This window comes from Montipora foliosa, chromosome 11 (assembly GCF_036669935.1).
Source record: "Montipora foliosa isolate CH-2021 chromosome 11, ASM3666993v2, whole genome shotgun sequence".
Taxonomy (NCBI): Eukaryota; Metazoa; Cnidaria; class Anthozoa; order Scleractinia; family Acroporidae; genus Montipora; species Montipora foliosa.
The window spans coordinates 52,687,799-52,700,298 of NC_090879.1; the positions used below are offsets into that span (position 1 = coordinate 52,687,799).

General features: G+C 39.0%; 1 protein-coding gene across 2 annotated transcripts in view; it reads left to right on the forward strand.

Moving 5' to 3' along the window:
* Positions 1 to 12,500, forward strand: part of LOC137975735 (latrophilin-like protein LAT-2) — a 47,175-nt gene that overhangs the window by 364 nt on the left and 34,311 nt on the right. The window contains exons 2-7 of one of the 2 annotated variants that reach the window (XM_068822909.1): positions 2,461 to 2,514; positions 3,613 to 3,793; positions 4,367 to 4,465; positions 7,301 to 7,376; positions 8,393 to 8,486; positions 9,673 to 9,722. In XM_068822909.1, coding sequence (XP_068679010.1) covers positions 3,628 to 3,793; positions 4,367 to 4,465; positions 7,301 to 7,376; positions 8,393 to 8,486; positions 9,673 to 9,722 — 485 coding nt within the window. In that variant the 5' untranslated portion in view covers positions 2,461 to 2,514; positions 3,613 to 3,627. Of the gene's footprint in view, positions 1 to 2,460; positions 2,515 to 3,612; positions 3,794 to 4,299; positions 4,466 to 7,300; positions 7,377 to 8,392; positions 8,487 to 9,672; positions 9,723 to 12,500 lie in introns of those variants that run through there. The other variant, XM_068822910.1, reaches the window with a different exon arrangement.

Sequence of the window (12,500 nt, forward strand, 5' to 3'; positions counted from 1 at the left end):
CGTCACGAGGACTTCGCAGTGGTTCCCCATCCAAGTACACTGAACCCCCATTCGAAGGGGCTTAATTTTAGTTGACACTTAGACTAGGATCAACGATAGTGACCTTTGTGTTGAATTCGCGCCTATCTTGTCGAACCTTACAACACTTAAAAGAAAAGAAAGAAAACTAACAAAACCCCGGTGTCTTGCCATCATTTTGTCACAGATGTATCCTTTGTTTTGTGAGTTGTTAGTAACACGCAAGGTAACTTTGATCACAGGCGGCCGCTAAAATCGATGTCACTTTTGTTTTTGCGATTTTACTTGTACAGCCAAAAGTGCGATAAAAAAATTAGACGTAGCGAAAATCTCCCAAAATGTTTTTAGCTGATGATAACGTTTCTTATTACATCCATTTAGAAATCACCGGTGATCCTTGCAATGTGGTTGGCTCTCAGCAGCGCGATTTATTCCCAAACCACTATTTTTTTGTTCTGAATCGCACCATTTCCTCAGCCAACGAGAAAGGAACACTAAACCAAAACAACCAATCAGATTTCAAGGCTTGTTTAAGGTAACCAATTAAACTGCAGGAAAGTTAAAGACAAAGAAAACCATTGTGTGGCGAATTTTGCACTGAACGTTTGTTCCTAACTGAAGAAATAAAATATTGGCACTGACTAAAATCCTGTATTTTAGGGATTAAATAATAATTGTGCGTTTTCTAAATGGATGTAATAAAGTGGTAATTGAACTTTGCGTTAAGCAATTTTGGTTTGAAGTCATACTTGACTTGTGCGCTCGTTCGATTTTGAAATCACACGTATGATTTCAGACCAAATTTCAATCTACTCACTTCAATTACCTTTATATATTCGTGGCACAAAATTTATGATGTTTTCATGTCACAAAATTTTGTTGCTTATGGCAAATTGTTTTATTCTCGAGCGACATTTCCTAAAAACTTCCTTCTGCTCTCCTTAAAAACCGTATATCAATGTTATTTACTTTTTCATCAATATTTGTTTTGCATATAGCAGGCCTTGGATAACAAAATCTGTACCTTGCTTGGGTCCCATTTTTGAGCGTTAAAATAGAATTTTCGGTTCTATGTTTCTTACATCAGGTCGCATGCTTTGAGGTGTTCCATCCAGATACTAACCCCGCCGGACAGACATTAACCTTAGTAAACCTTTGTTTTGGAAAGCTGTCAGAGGCTCAAAGCTAATATTTCTCGATTCCCTTTTATTTTCTTCAATCTTTTTATTGAATCACATGTCTTTTCAGGGGGTATTTACCAAAGACATCTACCATGGCACTGTAATGATACCAAGACAATATCGTGTACTATTACTGTACTCGTGTACTCGTGTATTACGCAAAGAAAACTTGAATCTCCTAAAAAACAAAACGCAGCTCAGTTGACAGTTATGGAAAAAAACATTGTGTCAAGCTACTGCACAACCACACGTACGCAATGCGTGCCTATTTTTATAACATCCCGTATCTCGTCAATTTTCCCCTCAAATATTCCGTATCCCTCTAATTTTTTACTAAATATTCCGTATCTGGTAGTAATAAATTATCACTGGGATCCCTCACTCCCAAACACCCCGGGCAGAAGTAAGTTATGGGAAGAGAAGCGCATTTGAATATGTCAATAGAAAATGCGCTATATAAATTAATTACCATTACCATTAGACGAGCCCAGAGTCGGAAGGATTGGAAGCCGTGGCAACACGCTGGCCATCGCTGCGGGGAGGTTGGAGGGTCGAACGCCAGACTTCCGTTCAAAGCCTAAGAGAGGAATAAACGGGATAAAACAAGCCTATTTATACAAAAATGGTAAAAAAATTATGCAAATAGGGTTCTCCTATAGAACAACAGATGCACAGAAATTCTCAACTTAAATCTCAAAGGAATAAGGGGCGTTTGTACAAGATGGCTCCCAGTGAGAATAGCATTAATAATAAGAGATAACCTCTATTTCTGTTTTAACATAAAACAACTTCTAGTTAAATGACAGATTTATCTTTTCGGTAAACTCTCGCCATTTTCCGAAGTTTACCTGTAGTTGTAGTTCACTGTAACTGGACAATTTGTGTTAAATGTTTGTGCATCCCACGGATACGCCCATATAGGCGTCTTGTTGTAAATAAGACTGCATTCACACAAGGCCGTAAAGATGGTGAACAGTGGCGTTACTTCGGTGGCTGGGAAAACACAAAATTGGCTTTGCAGAGACGAAAACACACACCGGGCTTTGGGCAGAAGAAGATTTCCGTAGCTAACGCGCATGCACGAGTCGCAAGAAACCATTTAAGAAGGCATAGCCACAAAACTCCAAGCGAAGCGGCGAGCAATGCACGCCAGACAATACGAATCCTCGGCTCAAATGTTAACATGACCTCTGGCGGGTATAAACAACTACAAAGTAGGGGAGCCTTTGTATTGAACAAGCGAAACGTTTTTTTTTATTAGGGAACTGTCTCGAAAATTTGCGTAACTCCACAAGGAAAAACATCTGGGAGAGAGGTAATAGCTATAGGTGTCAATTAAATAGATTCACTTCGGTGGTAGGTATTTCTAGATCTGCTATGCCAAGTTCACGTTAAACAAACTTATTCGTGATCATTTTAGTTGTTCATCTTCTACAAACAAGCCCAGTTATTCTAGGTCTAAATCCACGTGATGACACGGCCATGTTGGTGTACAAAACAACAGAAAATGGCCCCACAAATTTTGCGTAACAATAGAGTCAAATTCCCAAAAGACATTGCACACCATCATGGCCTCCGTGACGTCAGATGAAAACCATCAATACACGAACTGGATTATGGGGAATGTTGTTGAAGCTTAAATAGGAAACTAAAATTTACCGTAATGTGTTCACGTTTTCCAAAGAGCTCAGTTGAGATTTGGTTGCTTTACACAGCAGACTCTTGTAGAATGTGACACCAACGAAAACGCGACAATACAATACATACCCAGTCCCCCATAGGGGCTTTTCAGCGCTATTGAAATATAATAAACGAAATGACCGAGCAGAACAACAACAACTGAGGATCTCAACTGGCAGCAGGAAAACCAGTTGGTTATTTACAAGTGCAGCTTAGAGGTTTAACCAGGGACTACAAGGAACAAATTCAACGAGTGGTCAGAACGGGTCTTGAACACGGAATCTCCTGATCCCAAGACTAGCGCCCTAACCACTGGGCCGCACTCCCTCCACGACTTAATATAATCTCAGTCATCGTCACTGCTGTGTGACTATTTTAACCTGTTTGTATCATACAAAGTTTAAGACTTTTTGACGTTATAGTTCTTCGCCGCCAAGTTGATGGACAGAAACATACGATCTCTCATTGGCGTCTTTGTTCGGCCATTAACATTTTCTTTTTACATCATTGTCACCTCGGTTTTGAAACTATGGAAACTTCAAATGCAATAACTGTACAAAAATGCATGCCAAACACACAATACGCAATTTTCACTCAATAAACCTTTTTGGTGTCGTCCCTTTGCTAAACCTCTGTACTGTACTCGTCGTAAGGATACAGCTATTACAACATCTCTCGGAAATTTAGTTCAGAAAACAATGAACACGAATGCCTTAAAATTATTTTTCTTCAGAAATTGGTTTCACTTATGGTTAATATGACGAAGGATATCTTAAACGGATTTTCTGCTATGGGCGCAACTGGCATAGAACGACAAGAAAATGCAATGATGGCTTTGGATATTTACGAAAAGCTTGTCGCTGCTGCCAGCTTAAATGAGTCAATGCCATTCAGCGATCAAACAAGTGAATTTGGTGAGTGTCATTTTTTTTAAAAATGAGCTGAATGGGCAACATTTGACGATTTCATGCGATACGACTCCTGCTGCAGAGCGGAACATTACAGCAGCTACTATAGCTTCACATACGTTTTTACAGCAATTGTAGAAGGGTATGTAAAAAGTACATCTAAGCCAAGAGGTGCATGGATAGCCATCAAAATGACGAGTGCGGGGAAGTACAAAAAGGAAGAGGTAAGGAGAGAGTGAGGCAAGGAAGAAAGTATAAAGAGGGGGAGCGAATAGCGAATGATGGATTAAAGGGAGAAAGGAGGGGAGGGGATGGACAGAATGGGGAAAGGAGAGAGGGAGGAGAGACCGATGCATGGGATGGATAGGGAGAGGGGAGGGGTAGACAGCGGAGAGGTTGAAAGTAAAAGGGGAAGAGAAGGAGAAGGGTTTGGAAAGTAGAAAGGAGAGAGAAGGGGAGAGTAGAGAGATTATGGAAGTCGGCAAGGGTAGGGCTGGGCGATAAGAGCTTGACAAAAAATTTGACATGTATTTCTAAAGAACATTTGTCGCTTATCATATTCATAAATTTTTCTTGAAGATTTCAGCATGACTCGGATTTTCAGAAAGAGGCTTGGATTGGAATTCAAAGGGGGCGATTGGATTACGATTTCAGTTGACGATACTAATGAAATAAATGGTGAGCTCTTTAAGCTACTTTTAGAGTCAAATGTTGCATCATTTAACTATAACGCGAACATGGAACATTACGAAAGTTATGTCATGGCTTCGGGTGGTTGATCCATCAGATCCAGCTAGAAAAACATGACCTTGAAACGTGTTAGTTGCAACAGTACTCTTTTTCTTGGAACAAGGCTTGGGATTTTGGAACACCAATTCTATGCCCAAATATGGACAAAAATTAGATCGAAGCCGCACGTGCGGAAAAATGTTTTGGCTATGTTACATCCAAATAAGGAAATTTTTGAACTCAAAAAACCCCAGCGCTGAATTAGAGTTAAACGCTTTAGGGTAACGAGCTTCTGATCCATCTTATTATAGTTCAGCAAAATATCGCGTTTCTGATTGGTCAATGACGAATGCACTAGGTTATAAAGTGCAATGCGGAAGTTGCTATGGGGGCACAGTGATGGAGTAAAAAAATCGTATTAACTTGCGCCTCATTTTGTGATTTATGTGCTCATGTCATGTTTTCAAACTTCTCAAAATTGCACAAGCCGTAGGTACTCGCGTTTATACTATTACTTTTATACATATCTTACCAATCGAATTCGAGATCCGAACTGTAAGTGACATACCGAGTTTTTCCGGTTATTTATGGCACTAGCACGTGAGTTTTTATAAATTGTGCTAGTAAGAGTAGCATATTATACTACTAGAACTAGAAGTGCCCATTTTTCCCCCATATTAATTTTAATTAATTAATTTTTTGCTCAAATTATGCTCATTTTTCAAATTATGCCACAGTTTCTTAAAAGTATTCCTTTTGCTACAAGAGCGAAACAAGTCCAAAAAATGAATCACGATCGTGTAGCAAAACGTTTTTGGTATGAAAAGCTCACATGACTTCTATTCACGGTACTTTGCTTTCTTTGTATTAAGGCCACGGTCCCTGGCTATGTTTGCTGGTTCTGGTATGGTCTCTAGCTGCAAGTTATCGGGCGGCGTAGCAAATTTCCCTTTCGTAAACGGTCGTTGCCATTTCTCAGAACGATCGTTGCCATTTGAAACGGTCGATGCCATTTATAACGGTCGACTACACACTTCACTTCAAAGAAAATTAAAAGAAACAAACTAAGAAAAAATATTAACCAAAATTAAGACAAAAAAGGAAAAAAAAACATTCATAAAAGAAAAACTGGAAGAAAAAAAGAGTCCGAGATTTTTAAAACTCGAACTCGGGTTCTTAGCCCCACCCTAAACAGAACCCTAACCCAAACCCTAACTCATATGACCAGCAAGACACAACTCCCAGTAACAGCAATCTTTTGAGTTCTTAGACCTAATGACTGTAATTCAGAGCTAAAAAATGCCATCGATCGTTTCAAGTGGCAACGACTGTTCTAAGAAATGGCAACGACCGTTTCAAATGGCAACGACCGTTTACGAAAGGGAAATAGGCGGCGGCGTAGCTGACGCAATTTTGCAAACTTGAAAATGAGAGGTACTGGGACCAACACCCGCACAGCAACTTTCGGTTCCCGCCATCTCGTACCAGACTACCAGCCTCCTAGGGAGGCTATCTCTCCGTTTCTAAACCGCGAATGCCGCTAAAACATTGAACAAAAATGGTCTCAGGCTTATCAATATATACCGATCATGCGAGAAGTGCTATTTTTTAAAAATCTGAGAAAATTATGCTAGTTTCCACCAATTATGCCGAAAAGTATGCTGGCACAATCAAAAACCTACTAGCGCGAAGCCCGTGGAAAAAAAAAAAAAAACAGGGTCCCGAACTTACAATACGAACCAAGAAAACGAGTTTATTAACATATTTACTAGATCTCTGAGGTAAGAAGGCGTGCGCGGGAAAGGAAAGTACTTAACTTCAAGCGGGACGTTTATAGGCAGGCCTAAAAATCTGAAAACGAATAAATCTTGTTAGTATTTTGAATTAGTTGCTTGCAAAATGCAAACAGTTTCACAAGTTTATTTCCCATCAACAACAACTTGCTGAAAAAGGTTGTATCAAAATGTCAAATTTAGCAGGTCGTACAGCGGTAGGGACACCCATCGGTGGTGTTCTGCAGGGGGTGTATTTGTTCGCTAGAAAAGAAGTAATGGGAAGTTGCTGAGAAAAAAGATTATTGTAGTCCTCGCAAATTGTTCTTAATATCCTCGCGGTCGCGCCTCTCCTGGGAGAAATGTATTTGTTGTGACGGTTATTCGGAGTCAATGTACCTTTTTTATTTCCTTGCAGCTCATTATAAAAACAAAACACTACTTTAAAAGTCTGAAAGCCCAAAACTCCCGTGCTTCGTATAAATTTTGCGGCGTACACACGCATTGCATTCTTAAACTAGTGAGTCTTTGACGTCATTTTCTCCTCGATCCAGCTCTCTCAAGAACTTAAAGTTAGTAATGGCGGACCATTAAATAGGAAAATTCCAGTTAAAATAAACAGGTGTCTTTTTGAAATGAAGGCTTAAAAATTTGGTCGCTTAGTGTTTAGTTAACATAGTTTTGAAATCCAAGGAAAAATAAGAATTGACTTTTTGGTCACAGGGGTACTTTAATATAATTGCGTATGTTCCGTTTTCCTGGTAAACTAGACACTCCGGTCTTGGTTGTTTATCCCTGCGGCACGAGTTTGTGAAATAGCAAGTGCCGTGTCTTACGAAGACACTTCAATAGCTGATGAATTTTCTTCGCTTTATGAACGGGCCATATGAGTGGTTGTGATTGGTCACACAAATTAAATTGTTGATTTCTCGGAAACTCCATTGAATGCAGCTCCAATTATACTGATGAGCAAACTAGTCACATTTTAGATTCTTTCGTTTTCCTTATTCAGGCTCGGTAGTTATGGGAGTGAGATATGAAAGACTGCATAGGCTGTTTACAACTGCAAACAACACGAACAAAAGCAGGTATGCTTTCCGCCATTCTTCTTGATCACAGTAAGTCCCTCTTGGTTATATTAAGCTCAAGGCACACGTTTTAACGTTTTAAAACATTTGCTGATCAAAACATTTTGAAGTTGAGAAAGTGTGCTATCAGCTTTTGAGACTGGAAAACAGTCATTTCACGTCGTTTAGCCACTGACAACTTGTTGAACGGAACAGGGCTTGTCCTCTGTTTCGTTCAACTTCACTTTCGTGGTGAAAGGTCAACTTTCAATTCGTATTCAACATCAAAATTTTTCGAAGAAGAGCTACAACAGGGATGAAAAACGTTGAACTTTTTTTTCACCAGCTCTCGGCGCAATAACGAAATCTCGTAATCTGTGAAACCCTGAAGGAATTTGTGGTGGTTAAGGCGCGCCTGGAATGCCGGGAAAAAGCTGATTTTGAATGGTGAAAGAACATAAGAACAGAGTCGAGATGTGGGGGAATACTTCGCTTTTTTTTTGCCAAACGTAAACCAAGGAAATCCAAAGTATTCAGGATACGGAAACTACTACGTGGACAAAATTCTTTGGACGGTCATTCAAAACTCGTAATTATCCATGATTTCAAAATTACTTTCAAAATCAAATAATACATTTTAAAACTCAAGTGCAGTTCTTCCCCCACCTTATACAGTGTTGAAAGCCTGAAAAACTGCGGGTGAATGTTTGCAACGTTGTGGGTGGGGCGGGAGGAGGGGCTGCGTATGTACATTTTGAATCTCAAGCGACTATTTGCTTCGCGTGTTTTGCATTCTGTTCAACTTCTTCACTCTTTATAAAGTTAACACACAAATAATTTACTCGTTGTCAAAACGTAGAGTCAAGAATCGAAAATCTTAAGGGAATTACTTCCCAACGAACTGTTGGGTAGATCCTAATAAACTATAATTTGTTCTTCCCTCGATCGGTTTGCTAAAGTCTGATGTTCATGGCACTTTTAGTCTTGTCTCGTTATCTTTACTTCATTCTGTTTCTTGTTGTTGTTTCTTTTGACAGGACGATTAACACCCATATAATGTCAGCGTCAATATTTCCTCCTGCAAAAGCAGAATTGCTAAAAAATGTCACCTTGGTGTTTAAGAACTTGAAGGTATCAGTTATTACATAATACACGCATTTTGCATTTTGCGTTCTCGCATATGATCCATTATAGAGGACAGACGCATAGCTGGCGTCATCAAAAAACAATCACAGAAGATGCCAAATTGTGGTCAATCTCGACCCCAGAGCTCTTCTCTTGACCGAGGGAGAGAAGAGTTCTGGGGAACCCTGAAAAAAAGAGTCTTCTCATTGGTTTTCGTGAAGAACAATCAAAAGCGTCTCTAATTGGTGCATATTCATGTTAGCACGAGGAGTGAGCAGGCGCTGTAAGGTTCAAATAGCCAATTTTTGGCTGTAAGAACCCTACGGCGCATGTTCTCCTACACAGAATTTCCCAGAGCCTCGGGTCGATCCGAGGCTCTGGTGACGAGAATGAATTGTGGTAAGAACGTCCGCGACGTTTTTGTTCTTGCCACATTTTGACGTCATTTGCGACCTATTACTGAACAGACGCACGCGGTCGGTTAAAATGCCTTTTGGCTAATAAATCAATGGACCTCAACAGGAACCCATGACCTGGAGCCTACAACTCTACTGTGTTCGTGTCACGGCGTTTTCACAGACCGATTTATTTTTAGATTGAATTTCCCGCGAATGAGACTCCCACAGGAGCCCGATGACCAATTACAAGAAATTAAGCTGACGTTATAGGGTCACCGCACCGGAACTGCCTTTGTTTTTTCGGGAAAAGATAGTCTAAAAATAGATCGGTCTGTAAAAATGCCGTTACATAGGCCCAGTATGGGAGCTGTAGGCTCCGGGTCATGGGTTTCTGACCTCAATCTTTCGTAAAAAAGAGCATCATCCTTGAAAAGAAATGAATCGGTATGTGTGGAGATTAGCAGATAAATAATAAACTCATGATCTGTGTAATACTGATCGCTCGCCTATCTCTGATTGCAGTTTAACTGATTTTGTCTTTAAAATGTAAATTTGACGCTTTCAAATGGGAAGAAATACGATGGTGTTTAGTTAGAAGGTCTGTTAGGAGAATTAGGACTTGATCAATTTTTTTTGTCAGCATTTTTTCTTCGTCTTTAGCTTCGAAGACGCGCCTATTGTCTATTAGAGAATTTAACTAAATTTAATCTTGTAGCTTTCGTCAGAGCAGAGTTTTAATTGCTTTTAATGGAATGGATAGTTGCACAAGTGCCAAGAAGTTTACTTGACTTTAGTCCGCAGGAAACGATAGAGAATGTGTGTTCTGGAATCTCTCAGAAAGCAAGTAAGAAAACTTAAAGTGTATATGACAGATTTTTCTTTATTTACTCAATCGAAACATCATCGTTTTTGATATTTAAACTAGACTCACCATAAAAGCGTACACTGGGTTGCCTGTGGTACGTGTTACACAGAAACAGAAGGCACTGAATTGGGTGGTATTGAACTTCAGGGTTCCAGTTAATTTTTTCAAGTGGGGGGTCATTAAGACCATTTGAGGGTCACCCAAATGTCGCGCCAGCAGAGGCCCTTTGGCTCATACGTTCACACCTTCAATTATTTTGTAATATCCAGTCCCATTTCGAGGTCTTTTAGTTTTTAAGCTTTGATAATAAATTCAGTTTAAAGATAACAAAACACGCTCTTGAGTAAAATTCACTCGTTTCTTCTCAGATAGAGGAAAAAGAAACAGTTTTTATATATAGCTCTGAATCGAATTCTCATCGAAAGATTAATGACAATCGATCGTAAAAAGACGAAGATTTCTGCAGTCTCTGACTTTTATGATGCTTTGTCAAAAAGGAAGAAATTGATCACGTGCTGGGCAACCATAAAGGTGCACGTGATCACCTTGTGTCAACTGAATGAACTGCGGGAAAGCATGTTAACCGTTCGTCGTTTTCAGAGTAAAACAACGTCTTTGGTCTTTGAATATTTAGATTTCATCTGTCGGGTCAGGAAGCCTTCTTTGTCAGGTTCCTGAGGACGTATCTATTTTGACTTCAGGGTGAACTATTTACACAATCGCGAGGTTGAGCGGCCATGTAATTGAAAATCTAAACATCTATGAGATACAAAAACAGACTTGCGAATTATCGCAAATCACAATGCTGACAAGCACAAAAGCAGAAGAAATGGTTAATAAATATAAAGTTTGTTACTATCTGAATGTTTTTGGGTTAGAGTAAAGGGATATATTGTCACGAAAATGATGTAATTTCATGACACTCAAAATTCACAAAAAGCGTGAGTTCCATGTAAACAAATTTCGCACTAGCAAGTCATAGCAATAAAATGGATTAACCAGGAAGTTAAAGAAATATTGTTGGCGTCCCAAATAAATTTCATCTTATACACTACAATGACAAAATCATTTGTCAGAGAAATAAAATTCCTGTCTCCTCGCGTATCACATTTCAACGCACGTATGCAAATTTGTTAACTTATTTTCACCGCGTCCCGATTCCCGCGAAATTTTTCTTCTTTCAAATACATTGTATTAACAAAAATATTATTTCTCTTCAAGCGTTGCATCTTTTATAACCGCTGAATATAAAGATTTTTTAACGATCTGTCCGTAGATATTTTTTCATAATTTAATATTCTCTATCAAAATTTGCACAACAGTCAAATCACAAAAATAGCAACGCACGCAACAAATTTAGTCGCATTTATTAATATTTTACGAGTTTTTTTCAATGGGATGTCAAAAGGCCAAGTGGATGTTATGCATATTAGGGCAAGTTCCGTGTCTCCCACCAGTGTTCAGCATCAAATCCTTTACTGAAAAACCCTTTACTTGAATTATCAAGCAAAAAATGGGCAACAACCTTTCTTTCAAATAATTTTTGACTAACAAGAATTAGTGAAATTTCTAATTGTTACCGGAAGACTGTGCAGAATTGAGTACAAACAATTATAAATAAGCCAGACAACAGAGATCACAGATCCAAGTTGTTCAATTCCTTCTCTGTCTTTGTTAAACCCATAAGTTACTAGAGAATTTTCCATTTGATTTCAGTGTTGTACAAAACATCACACTCGTACAATATTGGAACTACAGCTCACTTTGATTACGGCTCGACGGGCGACAGATTGTTGTCGAAGTACATTACTGGTCGCTTTTAAGATTCCAGATATTTTTTTCACCGCCTGTCTTGTTTATCTAATTTAAATTATGTTTCATTCTTTAGCTCCATATAAGGGTACATTTTCTTTAAAGATCCTCGAAAACGCCATTTGCGTTTCAATCTTCGACGCCATTGCAGGTTAATGAAATATTCTACTGTGTCAAACCAGAGAAATCTACGCCTTTCTACTACCCTCTTAAATCCTACCAAAATACGCGCGGAAGACGCTACGCACAAAGACACCACTTAGCAAGGGAGTGATAGAAGAGACTTTTCCCGACACGGAAAAAAAAAAAAGAAAAAGAAGAAAAAAAGAAAACGAACAAATCCCACCCATTTTCCGACTGGGATACCCAGTAAAAAACCCAAAAAATTCCATACCGATTTTCAGCCTTTTAAAAATCGGAGTTTTCACTTCCAAGGGACGGGGGATACAAAACCGCGCTCGTAAGGAGACTGGGAATAGCAGGCCAGTGATGTCAATTGGCCGAAGAGGAAAATACCATAATATTCTTTGTTTGTCTACCCAAATTTTGCAGAAGCATTGTTTCTAGTTTCTCTTGGGGCTTGGTTCCAAGAGAAAACAAAACTGCTTCAATCAAAATTTGAATGGACAAACAAAGATGACAGTCTCCTTACCAGCGCGGTTTTGTGTCCCTCCTCCTCCTCAGAAGTGAAAATCCGATTTTTCAGGCTAAAGGCCGCACGGAAGGAGAATCCATATGGAATTTTTTTCATTGATTTTATCTCAGAAAACATGATCTTTCAAATGAGTAAATAAAGAAGCATCTGTCATAGACCCTTAGATTTGTGTAATATTTAACAATTATTCGTTGAGATCGAGGTGAATAGTGGTAAAATATAAAAGAATAATTGTTTTACTATATACTCACGAAGTAATCTCAACATCAATTGCAGAAAGAAACATCCAA